This window comes from Candoia aspera, chromosome 18 (assembly GCF_035149785.1).
Source record: "Candoia aspera isolate rCanAsp1 chromosome 18, rCanAsp1.hap2, whole genome shotgun sequence".
In the NCBI taxonomy this organism is placed as follows: domain Eukaryota; kingdom Metazoa; phylum Chordata; class Lepidosauria; order Squamata; family Boidae; genus Candoia; species Candoia aspera.
The window spans coordinates 9,303,615-9,322,948 of NC_086170.1; the positions used below are offsets into that span (position 1 = coordinate 9,303,615).

A 19,334-nucleotide genomic window follows, 5' to 3' on the forward strand; every position below is an offset into this window, starting at 1 on the left:
GTCCCTCTTCCTTTTCATGAATATGTCGTTACAACAAAATGTGTTAGCCCCTCTGATTTGGAATCAATTATTACAACGCAATTTAAATAGCAGCAGGTTAAGGAAAGGAAAGGCGTGGAAATTAACCAGCTGAAATTGTTTTCATTCCTCTGAAACATGCTTAGCCTTAGCTCTTGCTGGGCCATCTCTGTTGGCAACCCATTTCAACCCTACTGCGAATGTTGAAAAGCCTCTTGTGTCATTGTGATGCTCTAAAATAAACTTTTTTTAAAAAAGAAAAGCTCAATCAATTAACGCAGAGGTAAACATTTGGGGGTATGGCCAGGTTGGCATACACTCCGGTTAAATTTGAAGGGTACTTTAATTAAAAGCAGAGGGAGAGGTGAGTGCAAAGCACAGCAAGGGCAGGATGGGAACTGGCGAAGAGCTGGATATGAAAATGTGGAGTGGAGGATTTTATTTTTTAAAAAAAAGCCGCAGAAGGGACTGACTTACCATGGAACAGCCGCACGGCGTCCGCCTCCCCCAGGAAGTTAAACGGACTTTGGCTGGTCAACAGGAGATTTCAAACCATTTTTCAGATACAAAGGCCACAGGGATGAGGTGACGATCAGAGGACGATGCTCTGCAGTGGGCGGAAAAAAGTGGCTTGCACACTTGGCTGGCAAGGCTAGGAAGGCCTTTGCACATGCGCACTCACACACACACCTTTTCATCATTGTTTGAGCACAGCAGGGACCCCTTTTAAAAGAATGCTGGGAAGGGTTGTGCAGTACCGGTGCCCACGGGTGGCCCCCCGCCCTGTTTTATTTTAGAAAGGGCCTCCCCAGATTAATTGTGGGGCATTAAGCGAAGTCCAACGCTTCTCCAATAGGACTATTTAAAGCTTTACCATTCGGCAGAAATCGTAATTTTAAAAAAAGGGACAGATGCTGCAGTGAACTTTTTGCAATCCAAACATCCCAGCTGGGAAGCAAATAGAGAGGAAGTAAGGGTGGGGAGGAGAGGAAAAAAGATGTCCCTGTGAAACATTTCCCCACAATTCACAAGCAACACACACACATGCACACACAGATAAAAACACAGATTTCTGGGTTGGAGCCCTATTCAAAATGCGTAGAGAGAGATTGTCAGTTAATAAGAAGCCACCTTGAAGATTTCGGCTTTTCTTTGTTTCAGTGACTCAGTGACATGGTTCAAACATCCTGGCCAACAATCTGCTTATAAAGAAATCCACCCATTGGGCCTTTCAGCCAATGTCCTCAAAGATCTTCAAGTTCGCTTTGCCAGACACAACTGTGTTCATTCTTGCATGCCCAAGGGATTCTTGGATGGGCCTTGGGGTGTCTTGACTTTTCTTAAGAGGCTGAATATGACCTTCAAGATTTTGGGCCCTTCAAGGTCGTGTTCGCACAAAACCTAGCCAGACCTGCTAAACTTGATTAGTTTTAACTTAGATTAGCTTTTGACTGTGTGTGTGGGGCTTAGTTTCTGTGCAAACCCATCCCAAGTGGTTAGTTTTACAGTTCCACAACTGCGTGAACACAGAAACTGGGTTCGTTCAGCGAGCTGGGTCATCGCAACCAATGTGAATGGGTTTCCAGGAAGGGGAGAGAGATTTGGGAGGCAAGCTGAGAATGTGGGATCATTGCAAAAGATGGCGGAGCAGATGATGGAGCAGGGACCAAGATGGGAACTTCCAACCACAGTGTGGGAAGAAGCTAACGGAATCAGCACCCAACGGAATGAAAATAAGGTCCACCTTTTCCTATGACCCAACGTTCGGCTGGTGTTTGACCTTCTCCTTCATGGCAAAAGTGGGTCATCAGAAGCTATCACTCAATACATTCCCCCAGAAGGAAGACCACTCTACTTATTCCCCATCTGAATAGGCCAACCCAAGAACCATTCAGGGCATCAAACCCACAAGCCACAGATTGCGGGAGTCCACTTCTGAGGTCTCACCTATTTCCATTGAATGACGTCTTGTAGTCTCCTGGTGGAAGTATGGCCTCCTCGGCATACATAGGGACTGGTGTCCTCACACACTCATGGGAACACTGGAGGGTTTCGTTGTAGGCCGTGAATATGTCCAGATTGCTGGGCACTCTGGCTGGGGTAAAGTCTGTCAGGTTTTGACAACTCTCTTCCTGCTGCTTAATTTTCCTCTGGTGGCCGTTCCGACGGGCGTTCCCCCTTTGAGCACAACTGGAAGGAGAAGGGAAGAGACTGGCTGAAAGATGCTGGGCCAACTGGTCTGCTTCGTGAAATCGTTCCTTACTCTTGCAATTATCTACCATCCTGTCCGCTAAAGGCAATTCAGAGGGGTGCCCCAGGCAATGAACATGCAGCAGTTAGAACTATTACTGGCCCAGTTAACTAAACCGTGTTTTTTTCAAGAGGTGGATTATATCGTCATCAGGGTTGGATGGGGAATTCCAAGAATGGCTGGGGGGGGGGGCTGTCGAGGTTCTCACCAGCTGTCTGGACTGCAAATGGGCCCCCGAGGACAGAAGAATGTCAGTTGAACTGTAGACATGTAATTATTATGAAAGAATTCCAGCAAATGCTGGGTATCAAAAGCGAGCTCTCTTCATACTGCAAGCCACGTGCAAATCCTTGCAGCTCTTCCTCCCGCCCACCCATTCGCTGTACAGGGCTGGATGTGAATTGCCTTTGGGCATAAGGGACAGTTTCTCTCCTTCGTTTTGGTCATGGCCAGATCTGGCATCAAGCTGTTGGTTCCTGACTCTCTTCAATCGAACCCTCTATTCCAGCATTTCCAAACTTGGCCGCGTTCCAGGGGTGTGGACGTCAACTCCCAGAACTTTCAGCCGCGGGCTGGGGGAATTGGGGGATTGAAGTCCACATCTGGAAGGCGAAAGTTAGGGAAGGCTGCGGAAGGGCAGTCCCCTCCCACCCGTTGGGAGCCCCAAATACAGCTTCTCCAGCTTGTGCCAACAGATGGGTCAACTGATAGCCAGTGAGATGTCTTTGAGATCCCAGGGTCCTCTAAATGCCAGCTTGATTGGGGGGAAGGATGTGACAGACCTGTGAGTGAGCATCTATGAAGTTGGTTCACCCATCCCTTGGGGCGCCTTGCCCAGCACGAAATCACAACCTCTGCCAGCTCGGCAGGGTTGCGAGCGCACATGCCACTCAGAGCTCCCTGGGGAGCGAAAAGGTGGGATTAAACCTGCGAATCAGCGCATAAGAAAAGTAACAGAAGAGCCTGCCGGTCCTTGCGTTCCTGAGAGACAAGCAATTACCTGTGATTCCAAATTTAATTATCACTCTTTAGTACCTGAGAAACATCGGTCTCAACAAAGCGACCAGGTTCCAGGTATATTTTATGAATGTATTTGTTTATCTTCCATAATCCAATCTGAATTTTAAGTGGGGGCCTTTATAATTAAAGGGAAATTACTGGTGCTAAGTACCGTGTCCGACTGGAAGTTTAATGCTCACCAAGACCTTTTAGCATGCATAACACATCGTCCAATTTATCATAAACTCAAACACTGCTCCCCTTGCGGGAGAATTATCTCTTCCTTTTTTTCCTCCCCTTGTGGTCATTGTTTTCTTTGGGGTTCCTTCTCAACAGACATAACCTGCCCCCCCCCCCCCCACACACACACGGCATTCAACACCTCCCAGATTTTTGCCTAATGGAGATGAATTTTAACATCCATTCGAATCTGGAGCACTCAGCTTGCTGGCTGCAGACCAGCAGGATGGACAGGGAAATGTTCTCCTCTTGTCTTCCCCTGGTGGCATTCCCTTTTTTTTTTCTTTTTTGAGATCTTTTTTTTACAGAGGCTGGTGGACATTTTTAGCATATTTGGCCCTCTCCCCAGCCTGATCTTTCCTTAAGCGGTGACAGCAGGGGAAGGGATTAAATACTTGCAAACAATTTTATTAACTCATTTAGTTTGTTTTCAGGTGAAATTAGATTAGATTAAACTTCTTGTTTTCTCCTGCCCCTGTTATTTTAAGCCAAATCATTTTGAGCTTGATTTGGGCATCTTGAGTACATATATTACAGAAAGTCGTATCTATTAGGGGCTGCTGGATAGATCTGAAGCTCTTATTGTAGGCAAGCATGAAGTTCCTTAGAAAAATGTGTACCTTTTTGAGAAAATAGATGAACGAGCCATTCAGCAGCAATTTTGAGTTGTGCTTTTTTGTTTTTTTAAACTGTTTGGAATAACAATGAATGGCTGAAAAATTCAATATAATGGAACAGGATCTGTGCTCAGGTAGTATTGAGAAAAAATGTATTTCCAGTGATTTTATTTTTAATCAGCAGTTCTACTTCCAGTCTGTAAACAGCAAAAAGGCACAAATCCCTGGAGATAATTCAGATGTATGGCAAATCCAGATTTACTTTTTGCCTGCCCTGTGTTAAGGGTATTTTTTCCCCCAAACCCTGGCATACAGCATGTCTGTTTGAATGGGTTACATCCTTATATTTCTGCCTGTGGCTCAGAAAAGGTACATTCAGGGCAGGGATTTGTGCTTCCTTTGAGGTTGACTTTCTTTAAATCTTGATGGGAAGAGATCAAGGAAGACAGCAGAATTATGCTTATCTCCTTCTACACATTATGCTGTCAAGAAAGGACATGACAGCAGCAGGCGGTGTTTCTCTTAGATATGCAACAGGTGATCGGTGCATCTAATCCAAATCTTCTTTTTTCACCCCGCAGGAGAGGATTTCCAATCCAGAAACAGGCAGAGCCAGAAGGAATCTTGGCAGCCAGCTAACCCAACCCCGTGCTCGGCAGCGTGGGAATCCTGCAACAACAGTATTTGGTCCCCTTTCGGCAGGACAAGCGTCGACATTCCTGCAGGAAGGATCTTCCCAAAGGCACCCTGACACTTGGAGCGTCGGCCACAGCATTCCCGGGGGAATATTCGAGTCGTATTTGAGCAAAGAGATGGCCCAACCACAGAAGGGAGTTGTGGGGGGAACGCACACTGTTGTGGCCCTCCCTGAGAAGCCAAGGGTGGTGGGTCTAACCCTGTTTGAGAACTTCCCAGTGTATGTGCTCTCCCGGTATCAGAGGAGGATCCAAGGAGACCCTCTGAATCAACCAGAAGTCCTGACTTTCTCCCTGGGTACGGCCTTCCTATGAAAACAAGGCGAGCTGATCTCAGAGTAGGCTGATCTTGCCCAGAGGAGAGGTGATGGCAGAAGTGCCCGGAGCTAAGACATAACCCATTTTTCTATATGCAGAGCTGATCCGCAAGAAGAAAGGGAATTAATTAGGCTAGACAAGAGCCTCCATTCCCATAGAGCGTTCCTTGCCCATGTGTATCACTTGCTGATCCGGCCTCACCGCTTTGCCATCGTTGGGACCGGGGTCTCCCAGGAATGCAATGGTGGGAGGTCACTCAGCACATTTAAGTTAATTAAGGCTGCTCAGAGGGTCTCCCCGCTGGTCCTGCTTCTTCCTTCCCATCATTCCAGCCAATAGTTGTCTGCTTTGCACAGAATATCCAAATTCCTATTTGCATGTCCTGCCTTTTTCTGGTTAGAGTGAGCCGCCAAGCATCCCAAAGGCCCGCTTTTCAATTTACGGGGCGCTGTTAAAAGGTGCCATGTGCCAGGTGGGAAAAGAAGAAGGTGGTGAAGACAAGGAGAAAATTTCCATCAGTGACAGAAATGCCAATATTCAGCCCTGCTGATTCAGTCCTGGGACTCACGCAGATTCACAGCTGGTGGGCTCCTGGATGGGGCTTCCAAGAACGAGTGAAAACTGCCTTTTTTCAGTTAGAAAAGGAACGTGTGTGCTGCTCATTTGCTCTGTGGTCCAGAAAGAGCTCAGTTAAATCATCAGGGTAAATACAGGACCAAGAAGGGAAAACAAGCCGACATTTTAAACCTGGCTGATATCATAATCCCCTTCCCCTGAATGGCCTACAATTCCCTAATTGTTACCCAGAAAGGGAGAAAATTGTGAGCAGAGACATTTTGTGGGGGTACAAAGACAATTTCAGACTGCCTTACCACGCTGGCTGTTTTACATGGATTTCAAAACGGCAAAGCTAAAGGTGGCCACGCACATTTAGGGAAGACCAAGATTTGCTGGTTTCTTCCTAATTTTAAGGAGGATTGGGGAATTTTTCTTGGTCTTTTTTAAAAACGACATTAAGTGTCTGTTTTAGGACATGCGCTTCAGTTAGCCTGTGTTTCCCACTTAAGGCTAAAAAAGGACTGATTTTCTGGAGACTATGGTTGGTGAAGATGGTATAGATTGGGAAGGGAGGGGTCCCTAAGTCCTGAGGTTTCCTTACCCCCTCCTGCCCCCAAGTTTTCCAAGGAAGGTTAGGCAATATACGTGGGTAACATTGCCCTCCCCTGCCTAGAATGAATATATCTGGATAAATCTGTCTGCATTGGCTGCCTTTTTCCATCGGAAAAACGAATGCAGAAAATGAAGGGTGTTCCCCCAAGGCCATATTGTACAGCCAGATTTGGTAAGGCTCCCATTAGAAGATTATTTTTCAGGACAAGGAAAGGATGCTTCGAAAATATACTGGCCTTTTCTGCAGCTGGCGTGGGCCTAGCTTTGACCCCCGATACATGAAATGTCCCCAGATCCTCAGCGTCCCCAAGCTTTCCCCAGCCTGGAGGAATATTGGGCTGTCATTCCCAAAATGGGCCACCAGCTTGAGAATTGTGGGCATTGCACCCCAACATATCCAGAATGGCCAAAGTTGGGGAAGACCGCCTGGCACGCTTCCCTTTCTCCATTCCTCTCGGTGCCAACCCTTGGAATTCGCCCACGATGGTGGTGGAATGTCCTTACCAATTTTTTAAGACGAGCGTCATGATCAGCGCAGCAATTACCATGATGAGTGAGACGGTGATGGTGATAATCTGATGGAGGGCCAGACCTGAGGAAAGAGTAAAAATGAAGATGGGATGGAGACAGATCTTGGGCACGGCTTGGATGTGCCAACTCCTGAGCGGGTGGCCTCATCGCAACCCTTCCACCCCCTCTGTAGAGCTCCCTTGCTTTCTAAGGACAGGCCATTGAGAAAACATCAGAAATATTTAAGGGAATCTGAAATTATTAATATTTCCCATGGCTCTATAGAAGTAGACTTTGTACAATAAAATATGGGACATTTATACAAAATAGAGTAGGTTATATACATATATATATATATAAGAAATATATAGTATATGCATCTGAATATTTGCATTAGATAAATATATGGAGATTTGTGACTGTTTACTGTTATAATGATATACTATACCAAGTTTCCTTTTCTTTGTCATATTTTTTCACTTTTTTGTAATAGCACTTTTTAATGTTTTTTTCCCCTTCTTCTTGACAGTGCATGCATCTTTGTTATTATTATTTTTGTGATTTGTTTTTCTTTTTTCTTTGTTATTAATTAAAAAGCAATAAAAACCATTTTAAAAATATTTCCCATGGCTCTACTATTAATAAGTATTATTATCCAGCAATAACACAGGACAAGGAACCAAGAGGAAGAATCACATTTTTGCAATTTTGGGGGGCATGCAAATTCTGGCCAGGAACCTAGGAATGATCTAAGTAACATCTTGTGATATAAAATGTACCCACCAAGGTGCTTTTTCATTAAAGCCATGGTTGAAATACTGAAATATTTAGTCCTTGTAAAAATCAGTTCATTATTCTACCTGTAGGGATGACTTGGCATCATTTATTCCATTTCCTATTATTATTTACAGAATTTGCGGGCCATCCACCACATGAGGTGTATCGAGGCAAGATAGAGAATTAAAAGTGCAGTTGAATACAATGAGAGACTATACAGGCAGTCCTCACTTAATGACTATTCATTTAGTGATGGTTCAGACTTACGACGGTGCTGAAAAAAACGACTTACAACCGGTCTCACACTTACAACCGTCACAGCGTCCCTGCGGTCACAAGATCATGATTTGGGTGCTTGGCAAGCTGTTTGCATTTATGACCATCGCAGCATCCCGTGGTCATATGATCACCATTTTAGACCTTCCTGGCCAGCTTCTGGTAAGCAAAATCAAGGGGGAACTGTGCGATTCGCTTAATGACCATGTGGTTCCCTTAACGACCATGGTGATTTGCTTAAAGACCACTGCAAAAAAGGTCATAAGATCATGTCAGGTTTGCTTAATGACCACTTTGCTTAGCAACCAAAATGCCGATCTCAATTGTGGCCGTTAAGCAAGGACAACCTGTAGTGTAAGAACTCATAAAATGAGCAAGAAGCATCTTTAATTTTGGGGTAGTGTCCTGGTGAATGCAACATGAACCTAAATGTTAGCAGCCTCCTCTGGAAGACATTTCAAAGGAAAATTCTCCTTCATTCAATAGAGAAGGGGATTTGCATTTGAAATGTCTTTCAGAGGAGAAGAGAAGTCAGTGAAATGCTTAGGGGCAAAGCCAGGGATTTTTTGCTAGGCTGGGCATGGGGAATACCCTGGTTAAAATTCCTAAGTTTTACTCCAAACTCCCCGGATGACTCTGGGCCGGTCACTTTCCCTCAGACCAACCCACCCCACAAGGCTGTTGCTGAGGTTAAAATGAGGGAAGCCCTCCAGCTGGAACTTCCAGATAAAGCTCAAATAAATATAAGTAAGTGGGGACCACCCCAGCCCGAGCTTTAGAGAAATTAGCCAGACCTGTGGGAAACAGTATACACCTTTCTATAGCCCCAGCTAATGTGTCCCTGAAAATAGGAACAAAGCCCAGATCAATATAAATCCAATTTATTTTCATGTCTGCATTATAGCGCAACATCCTGGTCCAAAAGTTTTCCATTTCTTAAAAAACAAAAACCCCTTGCACCCACTGATGTTCTCCAATTTTCTGAGCTTTTGCGTCAATTTTCCTGTCTTATATAGAGTTTTTAACTCCAACCTCTTTGGTTATCCTTCTGAGTTACAGAAATGTCCCAGATGCAGGTTTTTTAAAATGCCATTTTCCCCAGCGTGCTTGCTCTTAACAATGACGATCCCCATTAGGCAGGCAACGTGTAGAAATATATCTGCTGACTTCTATGGTGAGGTTTTTCACAAGCTGCATGTGTGCCCACGGTGGCTAGAGAAAGACATTCACTCGGAACAGTTGGCAATGCCACAAGCATGGCGCCGGGTCTTGCCAGCCTAAAAGACTTCAGATTGCTTTCTGATCCTTTGTTGAAAAGCAGCATTTTGCTGGGTCCCTGGAAACAGCTGGAATAGATCCTGAATCCAACAGAAGGATGGGAGAAACTGTCTCTGAGTTAGGAACAGAGCAAGGGGCACATCAGAGACGTCCCAATGTTATCCCATTCTTTCTGTTTTTCAGAGAGAGGGTCAATCAGGAAATCATTCCGCATGTTCCGGTTATTTTTGGTGCTTGCCAAACCCAGGGGCATGCTGGGAGAAAGGACAGACTGAACAAGGACTCTGTGGCAGGGTTCACGCACACAAGGTTAACCCTAAACCCAGGTTAAGCAAGCAGAATAGTTGCATTCACAGAGCAGGCAGTGTTCCCGCCAATGAACCATGATGCTGCTTAATATAATTGCCTGGTTCACACTAAGGTTGGACTGCCACAGCTACTCTCTGGCGTAGTCTAGGGTGTTGTACGACACCAGCTAACCAACTGGAAGAAGGAAGAGGCGGGATCTAACACTGCTTCACTGCAGGGCTAAGCTTCACCATCCTTATAATAATAATAATAATAATAATAATAATAATAATAATACCCAGTTCCAAGCTCATTCCACATGGGCTCCCTGCAATAAATGGACCGGGTTGGGCTCATCTTGCATCTGGATTAGATGTCTTTTGAGCCAAGCGTGATTCTTGGCGAATGCAGGGCCAAGTCCCTGCAGGGGTATTCGTAGGGTGTGGCCAAAAAGTCAAAAAGGTCATGGTGCAATGAAAGCTTTACCTGTTGTTTTTTTTTAAATGCATCAAGGTCATCTGGATGCTGCCCTCTGCACAGCCTGTAGGAGCCTGGATGGGTGAAACGGCTCCAGCCCCAGGGAAGTGGCGAGCAGTTGCTGGGGCATGTCCCAACGTTGACGAAGAGCTGAGGAACGCCTTGCCAGCACCGCTGACCTGATGTGTCATGACAGAGGGCTGTTACTGTATTTCCCTGCCAACTTTTTTCTTCTTTTGTGGCAGGAGACCATCCCTGGCAATGGTTGTTTGCGCTGATTAACTGCCATTCAGTCCAAGAGGGCTCCTATTGGGCTCTGCTTAACACAGGCAATCGTACCAAACTAGAGCTCGGGGAGGTATCCAGCCGTGGCCAATCTTCAGCTTAACGACCACAATTAGGACAGGAATTTAGGTCACTAAGGAAAATGGTTGTTAAGCGAATCTGGATCTGATTTTATGGCTATTTCTGTGGCGGTCCTTAAGCAAATCACTGTGGACATTAAGCAAATCACATGGGTGTTAAGCAAACCTGTGGTCATTAAGAGAATCATGCAGTTCCCTATTGGTTTTTCCTTATCAGAAGCCAGCTGGGAAGGTTGAAAATGGCGATCACGTGACCCCGGGATGCTGCAACTGTCGTGAATGAGCAACGATTGCCAAGTGCCTAAATTTTGATCATGCAACCGCAGGGGATGCTGTGACCTTCGTAAGTGTGAGGAATGGTTGTAAGTCAATTTGTTCAGTGCCATCGTAACTCTGGACAGTCACTAAACAAACAGTTGTTACGCGAGGACTACCTGTAAACCCCACGCAGCTTTGCACAACGCAGGGAATTGCACTGCTGTGGGCGATCAAGTGTTTGCACCCTTCTGAAGGCGTTTCCAGTTCCCGGGGGAGAGTGTGATGCTCTTGTGCCAGTTTTGTGATGGTGTGGCCGAGAGGTGTGTGTGTGTAACCACCAAGGTCGTCCTTGGGAACAGCTGGGGGGGAACCACTTCGTCCTTTGATTAAGAATTCCAGGAGGTAATTCATGACAGCTTCACAGGGTTTGGGCATCACCCAATAATGCTGTTCCATATGGTTAACCCAGGCTTAAAGGTTTTATGCGAGCCCAGTCAAAAGGACAGCACCTTTTCAGAAACTTCTGTTGCCCTTAGAAATATCACTGCAAAAGGGAAACGCGGAAAAGCAATAAATGGAATTGTCCGGAGCTTGAACGATTGAATATTTTTATTACGGGCACTGGCCAGAATCGCAAACAATTGTCTGAAGCTTATTTTTGAGTTCTGCATTTCCAAATCTCATCGAATTATAGCAACATGCTGGGAGCGTTAGAAGGTAATTTGGAGATCCTGTAATCCACCCGTGCCCAGGGCAGGAATCTACCACTATAACGTCCATGAAAAATGGCCCTGCGGCCTCCGTTGAAGCACTCCAAGCAAGAGAGATCCACCACACTTGAGCAGGTCTTCTCATTAGGAAATCTTTCCTGAAGTCCAACCAGCATCTGTCTCCTTGTAATTTAAAACTTCCTTGTCCTGTCTTCTGGAGCATCTCCAAACAATTTTGTTCAATTTCTCCATGACGTCCTTCAGATACTTGAAGACAGCTGTCATATCTCCCTGAAGTCTTCTTTCCTCCAGGCTGAAGATGCCCAACATTTCCACTTTGTCTTCCCTCCCAAATCAAGCCTGGCCAGGCTTTGACATGAATCATACGCTCAGGAGGCCCCAACCAAGCTAAAGATGCCAGCCAACAGAAGCCACCCGTAAGGATCACTCAAAGGCTTGAGGGCACCATCACCGGTCAGAATCCCACATAATAAAGCCAAGGCCACCTTTGTTAGTGTGAGTCACTTGAGCTGCTGCTGCCAAGCTTCCTGGCCAATGATTGCTTGTGGATGGCCATTTTATAATCTTGGTCTCCTTCGAGTTCTTTTGTTAACTCTGGTAAGCCAGGAGGAACCCCTCAGAGCTGCAGCAGAGAAGAGATGTCCTCAAACAAAGCAGCAGAGAGGGAGAGAGATCCAGTTTTGACAGCTGGGTTTCAGCTAGTGATTCTTTTGGGGGGTGGGAGATTCAGGGTGTTTTGGGGGTATCTAAAAAGCATGAAGAACAAGCTGGAAATCCCTCTGTGAATTCCAGTCGGAAAGGACCTAAATTCATAAGCAGTGGGTGAGCGAGCCAGGCGGGACGCATCATCTTCTGGATCTTCTCCTTCTCCAGATCTCATAATGGTGGTTGGGATCCAAAAACTACCAAGAGGAATCTAAAAAAATTATATTTCAGGAAGAAACATGTTTAGGAATGCCACGGTGGTGGCGGGCCATTTGGAGAAGCCTTCAAAGCAAAGGGCTGAATTATTTATTACAATATTTATATCTCCGTAGCATCCAAGGGGGTACGAATTCAGCGGTGAGCCACGCAGGGGAAGTGCCACGGAACAGCTGACTCCCAGCTTGCCGAAATCAGGAGTGGAGATCTCTAATGCCCGTTGGCAGATGCATCTTCCGTTTCATTCCTGCGAGACCCGGTGCCAATGGTCTGTTTAGAAGGCTTTCAAGGAGGATTAGACAATCTGTGGAAGAACAGGAGTTGTGGGGTTTGGTTCTTTCCAGAAATGACAATCCGCCGCCAGCAGTTAATGAAACCTTCACCGAGGGGAGAAGCGTGCCAGATGCTGGAGAGAAACGACCAGGGAAAATTGCTGCCTTCAGATCCTCAGAGACCTCGACCGGGGCTGGGTGATTAGAAACATCCTCCTCCTTTCGCCGAGGAGGACCCTCTCTCCAACGCATTTCTCGGCCCCTCGTCGGCATCTTGAACCCTCAGCTCTCCTTCCGTCTTAGGAAGCACATTTGAGGACGATGGGGAGGCGCAGCAGCAGATTTCACATTTTTGTTCCCTTAATTGAACACAGCGCTCCGCTCAGCTAGCCAGATCAGCTGCCGCTCATCAAAACACCTCGATCCGATCCCAGACCCAAGGGTGGAACAACGGGTTCTCTTTCAACCTTGCGTCTCACGGCTTGGCTGCGGCTCAGGAGCCGGCAGAGGTGATTTACAAGCCTGGGGCCTGGAGCAGCCGGGGTGTGTGTGTGAGTGCGTATGTGAACCTCCCTTTACCTCTCTCTCTCCCTCTTGACAGAGGCTGTGCCCTCCCCAGCCCAGATTCCAGACTCAGTTCCCTTTGCAAAATCTCGGCTAGAGGGAGGCGGGGGACGAGAAGGGCAGCCAGGACGGGGGACCACTCCATGTGCCGAGAAGAGCAGGGGAAGGTCAAGGACGTGGGCTGTGCCAAAAAGTATCTCCCTGCCAGGTTCAAATTTGGGGTCCAGTTTCCCCCGAAAGCTTTAAAGACGCAAGACAAAGATGAAAGCTAGTCTAAGAAGCTAAACCGTAGTTTGCAAGCACTAACCAATGGGATCATGCAACACAGGCTGAATTGTGATTTTAGGGGGTGGGGCAACTCAGCTGTGGCTTTTGCATGTTCGATGAATCATGGATTTAGATGCTCATTCCGATTTGGAAGCACCGCTTTCTAATTATATATAATAAGTAGTCCTCACTTAATGACCATTTGTTTAGTGATGGTTCAGACTTACGACGGTGCTGAAAAACCAACTTACAAGCAGTGCTCACACTTACAACCGTCGCAGTGTCCCTGCATGTGATCACGATTTGGGCGCTTGGCAACAAGTTCGCGTTTATGACTGTCGCAACATCCCGTGGTCACGTGATCGCCATTTTCAACCTTCCCAGCTGGCTTCTGGCAAGCAAAATCAATGGGGAATTTCATGATTCACTTAACAACCATGTGGGTTGCTTAATGACTATGGTGATTCACTTAATGACCACTGCAAAAAAGGTTGTAAAATTGGGTCAGATTCACTTAATGACCGCTTCCCTTAGCAACTGAAATTCTGCTCTCAATTGTGGTCATTAAGTGAGGACTACCTGTACAATTTTTTTTAATCCGTTCAATCGTGTCTGATTCTCGGAGACTGCCTGGACAAGTCCCTGCAGTTTTCTTGGCAGGTTCTTCCGAAGTGGTTTGCCATTGCCTGCTTCCTAGGGCTGAGAGAGAGCAACTGGCCCAGCTGGCTTTGTGTCCAAGGAGGGACTAGAACTCACTGTCTCCCGGTTTCTAGCCTGGTGCCTTAACCACTACACCGAACTGGCTCTCTCCACATACAATATGTGCATTTGAGTTATTGTGGGAACCCATATGTCCTTATGGGCTTTCCCCCCAAGCATCTCAGAAACCAGAAGGTGGATGGGATGGGTCTGTCTTACTGCTGCTATGGCACAGTGTTTCTCAGCCTTGGCCAGACTTCTGGGAGTTGAAGTCCACCCATCTTAAAGTGGCCACGGCTGAAAAACTCTGCCATAGGAAATCCTTCCAGATGTCATTGAATATATATTAAGCACCCTTTTTAAAAAAAAACCCAAGGGCCAATTTTTGAACATCGTATTTTAACATCCAAAGTCCTTCAGGAGAAGACCAAAAGGCCACCCCAGATGCTGAACGTGGGAGCCAAAACAGAGAGCCTCGGATCTTCAAACGCAGGGCAGGGTATCCAAGGGCCTTTGGATGGCGGCCTGTTGGTGCATCGGCTCTTCTTCCCAGCCATCTCTCCAGCGAAAGCCCCCTTGGGCTGCTGAAGTGGGTCCCCCTTCCGACTCGCCCAGCTATTTCTCTCCAACTTTCTCCAGTCCGGGCCGACTTTCGTGATCCGTTTAGAGAAAGGAGGACTCCTGCTGCCAGCCTGGGTTAAGATCCAGCTTTAGGTCTGCAGACGGCGGCAGAGCTGATCTCAGCTCAGAGATGCTCGGCTGTTTACAAATCAGGTTCTCCGTCTCCCTCGGCTGTTGTCCTTGCGGGAGTAAATCAAGCCAAGAGATTTGATGCAGCTTTACAACGGCTCAGCTGCTGGGATGGAGGCTCGAGAAAGGCTAAGCGTTTCTCAAAATGTCTTTGTTTTTCAGCAGGACTCACAGGGGGCGTTCGGAGGAGGCAGTAAGGGATTCAAAGCAGCTTCTGATTCAATTGCCCTCTCCTTTCCTGAAGTTGGGCTAAGTCAAGGCAGGAGACGTAAGACAGGCAGAGACGATTACAGCTGGCGCTGAAAAAGTTGGCGTCTTTGTTTAAAATCTTTGCATAATGCTCTTCAGCCAAAAAAAGGCACTGAAGAGGAGCTTAGGCGCACGACTGAATGCCGCAAGCTGGTGTTGGCCTTCTTGACCTGGCTCTCTAATTCGGAATCTAACCTTGGGGTGTTTCCATTATCCAGACCGGAAAGAACTTGGCTCCTCTTAGAAAGGCCACAGCCCAGGAATCAAGTAACATGGAGTCCCAAAGGAAGGACCTCAGCCAGGCACATGACAAATACTCCTACATGGATGCCACCTTCTGCAACACCATGGTGAGATCATCAAGGAATCTCCACCAAGGAAATCGGAGGGCAAAACTAGCATCCGGGGTGGGATGTAGGCCATGTGGATGAAGTCATGGGGTTAGTTTAAAAAATGAGGGTCCCTCGACCACACTGATGCTGCAGGAGAACACACATCTGGAGGTGCTCCCACCATCCTTCCTCGCAAAGACCACTCCCCAAAATCTCATGGTCTTTGCCGTCGGGCTCTCACAAAACAACCCCAACGGCCCCTTTGGGATGAATATCAGGTGGTTGCTCGCGTGCCTTGGCTGTGTTTCTCCCATCCCTTTGAATTTTCCTCGGCTTCGTTTTCTTTCCCTCCCCTGCCGCATCATGCCCGCTGGGTTCCTATATCAAATTGACAGGGGCTATAAAAATAATGGGAGATTTCAGAGCAATTTTGCAAGGCGCTTTCTTCCCCTCTTAAAAACAGGCCATCATTCAATTGAATACTTTTTTTCCCCTTCCCCTTCCCCTTTTTCTTTTCTTTTCTAGCATTATGGACACCCAGAAAGATTGTGGGCAGTAAAAGGGAAAAAAAATATAATGGATAAGAGAAAAAATAGACTTCAATCGAGCCTGTTCAGTTGGGCTAACCATCACTGAAGAAAGAAACTCTGGCTGATTTCTTAGATAATCCTGAAAGCCCTGATTTGCAGGGTTTCTCAGCCTTGGCAACTTTAAGACATGTGGACTTCGACTCCCAGAATTCCCTATCCAGGGGCTGGCTGGGGAATTCTGGGAGCTGAAGTCCACATGTCTTAAAGTTGCCAGGGTTGATTAACACTGATCTAATTGAGAAATGGGATGGTTGAAGAACTCCTGCAATGAGAACAGGACTCCGAAGACTGACTCACACCGCCATGCCCACTACAATTCCCACAAAAAACAGCCCGCGTCAGCCAGAACTTTGTCCTCCCTTTGCTTCAACATGGCTTCCTAGTTTTCTCCCCAAATTTACAAATTTTGAAAGGAAAGAAGGAAGTTCGGCGGAGGCAATTGGATGAGCTCGACGCCCAGCCAAGTGGAAGCCCATCTGCTGGGCTGGACACGGAGGGAATTTTCTGCCAGATGTGGCCTCTTGGCCCCGGCTGCGTCCCAGCTGAAATCCACCTGCAGCGAGGCGTTCGGAGGGGACTGAAGCACTGTTGCTCAGCAAAGTGGCCTTTTGGAGCAGCACCTGATGCTTCAATGGCGTCTCTCCAGTGTAAAAACAATTGCCGCAAACGGTAGCCAAAATGGAACCCCAGTGTTGGGGATCAGCAACTATCTGGAGCACGTGGCCGTGGCTGGAATATGGAGAGCACAAGGCGGTTTTGACAATCAGCAGGGAGGGGGAGGAGGAAGCTCAAGGGAACACACGTGTTTGGTCCGAACGCCCCCAACCACGGAAATTGCCCCAGATCACGACAACGGTGGCATCCTGACATTGGGATGGTTTTCTGGGACAGCGTGTCTCCTCCAGGCACTCTCAGTAAAGTCAGTTGGATGGATTTTGCTTACAGGGGATCCTCGCTTAACAACCACAATTCGGCCCGGAATTCAGTTGCTAAGCAAAGCGGTCATGAAGCAAATCTGACCCGATTTTACGACCTTTTTTGCAGTGGTTGTTAAGCGAATCACCACGGGTGTTAAGCGAACCATGTGGTCATTAAGTGAATCACATGGTTCCCCATTGATTTTGCTTGCCAGAAGCTGGCCCGGAAGGTAGAAAATGGCGATCACGTGACTAGGGGACGCTGTGATGGTCATAAATGCGAACCGCTTGCCAAGCACCTAAGTCGTGATCATGTGACCATGGGGATGCTGCGATGGTTATAAGTGTGAGGACCAGCTGTAAGTCATTTTTTCAGCATCGTCCTAAGTCTGAACCATCACTAAACGAATGGTTGTTAAGTGAGGACTATCTGCATGTGGTTTGAATACAGCATGTTCCTCCAACCAGGGCCTCCTTCCAGAAGTACAGCTCCTAAGTTGTGGGTTTGCGTTGTGACCCCACCGTGGGTGTGTCATCGTTCTTCCATCATTGTAGCTTTCTGCTAACCAGTGGCTGAAGTTTTTCATTGTTTCCTCTGGCTGCTCTAGCATCTTTCCCATTTCCATCACTGGCCATTTCTCTGTGGCCAAACGTGAATTGTCCTTCACTGGCAGTCAGGGGCTGGATGGCCAGGGGAGTCCTCGGGGGGGGGTCAAAAAGGTCAAGATGGCGGCTGTGGCATTACAATTCAAACCCCACCCATTAGTACATTCGCGCTGCCATGACTGCCACTTGGACATTTTTGACCTCTCTGCAAACGCTATAGCATAGAACAGGAGGAGGAAGGAGGCTTAGGTGTGTTTGCCGCCTTGAGTTATTTATAAAAAATAATAAAGACAGGATAAAAGTTGAATGAATGAATGAATGAATGAATGAGTAGAGTCATCTATCAGAGACGCTTCGGTGGAGCACTGAGTAGCGGGCTAGAATAGACGACCTTTAAGGTACCTCCCAACTCTCCGATTCTCTCCCTGTACTTTTGAATGTATGCCAACCTCTAAAAAAAAAAAATGAAGCAGTTATGGATGGGTTTCCCAGGGAGATGAGAACAATAGGGAAACAAAGATGCAGATTTTTAATGAAATTGGTTCCTGTCTCTGCCTGCAGCTTGTCATCTCTTCCTCTCTAATGACCTGGTTATTTTTAAAGCGAGCCTTTGAAAGACTGCATGGAAATTAGACCTACATTTTTAAAAATCATTCCTGGCTTGGAAGGGGGGTAGTTAAAACCAACCTGGAATACGGACCGTTTGGTCTGGCGCTGACGGAAATCGGTGATCACAACAGAGGTTAATGTTCCGGTGTGAATAATAGCAAAGGCAATTAGGTAGCCCATTGTCAGCAACAGGCCAGAATGCTTAATTACATGTTAATTACCAGGCAAGCAGATTGCCTCCGGAAATAACACAAAGAAGACAGCTATCAACCCCGGAACAGGGCTCGGATGCCACTGTTTGGCCTCAATTCACTCAGGTTTGGAGAAAATGCCGTCAAGAGCATCTGTGTAAATCACAGAGAAAAGAAGAACAAATGCTTCCTGGGCAGGCCTGATGAATATCGGAGCAAAGGGCCAGGCAGAAGTTGTCAAATATTCAGGGAAGGGGTTCCCGCGTGGGGGTGAACGAGGAGGAGGCTCAGCCACAAATGGTGAACTCAGAAGGAGTGGAGAAGAGGAAAAAGAAGGGGAGGGGAGGGGAGGTGGGGTGCTGCGTGTCCCCAGGAAAGTAACAAAGCAGACAAAGACGTTGAAAAAGCACGGACGGTCTTGAAAAGTATATTTAAAGATATTGAAAAGGGCGTTGGTAACACCAGCATCTATGCAATCTGTGCCTCTGCGCAATCTGTGTAATTTGTGCGTCTTTGCAACAGCTAGGGATTCTTGGAATAACACACTGGCGAATCCTCAAGAGCAAGAAGGGAAAGAGAAGCTCCTTCTACCCAAGGAAGCAACTCCAGAAACTGCAAGGCCATTTCACTAGAAATGAAAACAGGAGAAAGGCAAATGTGGCTTCTGTTGTGCGTGCCGACCCATGCGCTCTGCAGTGTCTTGAAACAGATGCATTTAGGCTATTTAACCAGGCTAGTTAGAAAGCTGGTGGCTGCGCTTGCACATCAGGCTGAGCTTGGTTTGTTTTAATCTTGATTCTTTTGAGGGTGGCTTGGCGTATCGCACCAAGGCAACCAAGGTGGTGCCTTGAAGTGTCAATGGCTGGGTTACTATAACATGTAAAGCTCTAAACTCAGCTTAAGAGGACAGGATGGAGTCCTGTTCCCCAAAATAAACTGGACAATGGACTCATGATGGGCTGGTTCACACAATACCCTGTGACACGGTTGGGTTCCTGGAATATATTAGACCACAAACTCCCGCAGCCTAGACCAGGATGCTGTGCGCACCCAAGCAAAATCTTTGGAGAACCCCCCAAATGGGTTAATTCAGCAGCCA

At 46.9% G+C, this 19,334-nt stretch overlaps 1 protein-coding gene across 1 annotated transcript in view; it reads right to left on the minus strand.

The window, feature by feature from the left end:
• Window positions 1–522: 522 nt before the first annotated feature.
• Window positions 523–19,334, minus strand: part of AJAP1 (adherens junctions associated protein 1) — a 79,226-nt gene continuing 60,414 nt past the window's right edge. Inside the window, exons 3-5 of the mRNA XM_063317722.1 lie at window positions 6,813–6,900; window positions 1,966–2,208; window positions 523–625 (exon numbers count right to left, since the gene is read on the minus strand). Coding sequence (XP_063173792.1) covers window positions 553–625; window positions 1,966–2,208; window positions 6,813–6,900 — 404 coding nt within the window. The 3' untranslated portion in view covers window positions 523–552. The remainder of the gene's footprint in view (window positions 626–1,965; window positions 2,209–6,812; window positions 6,901–19,334) is intronic.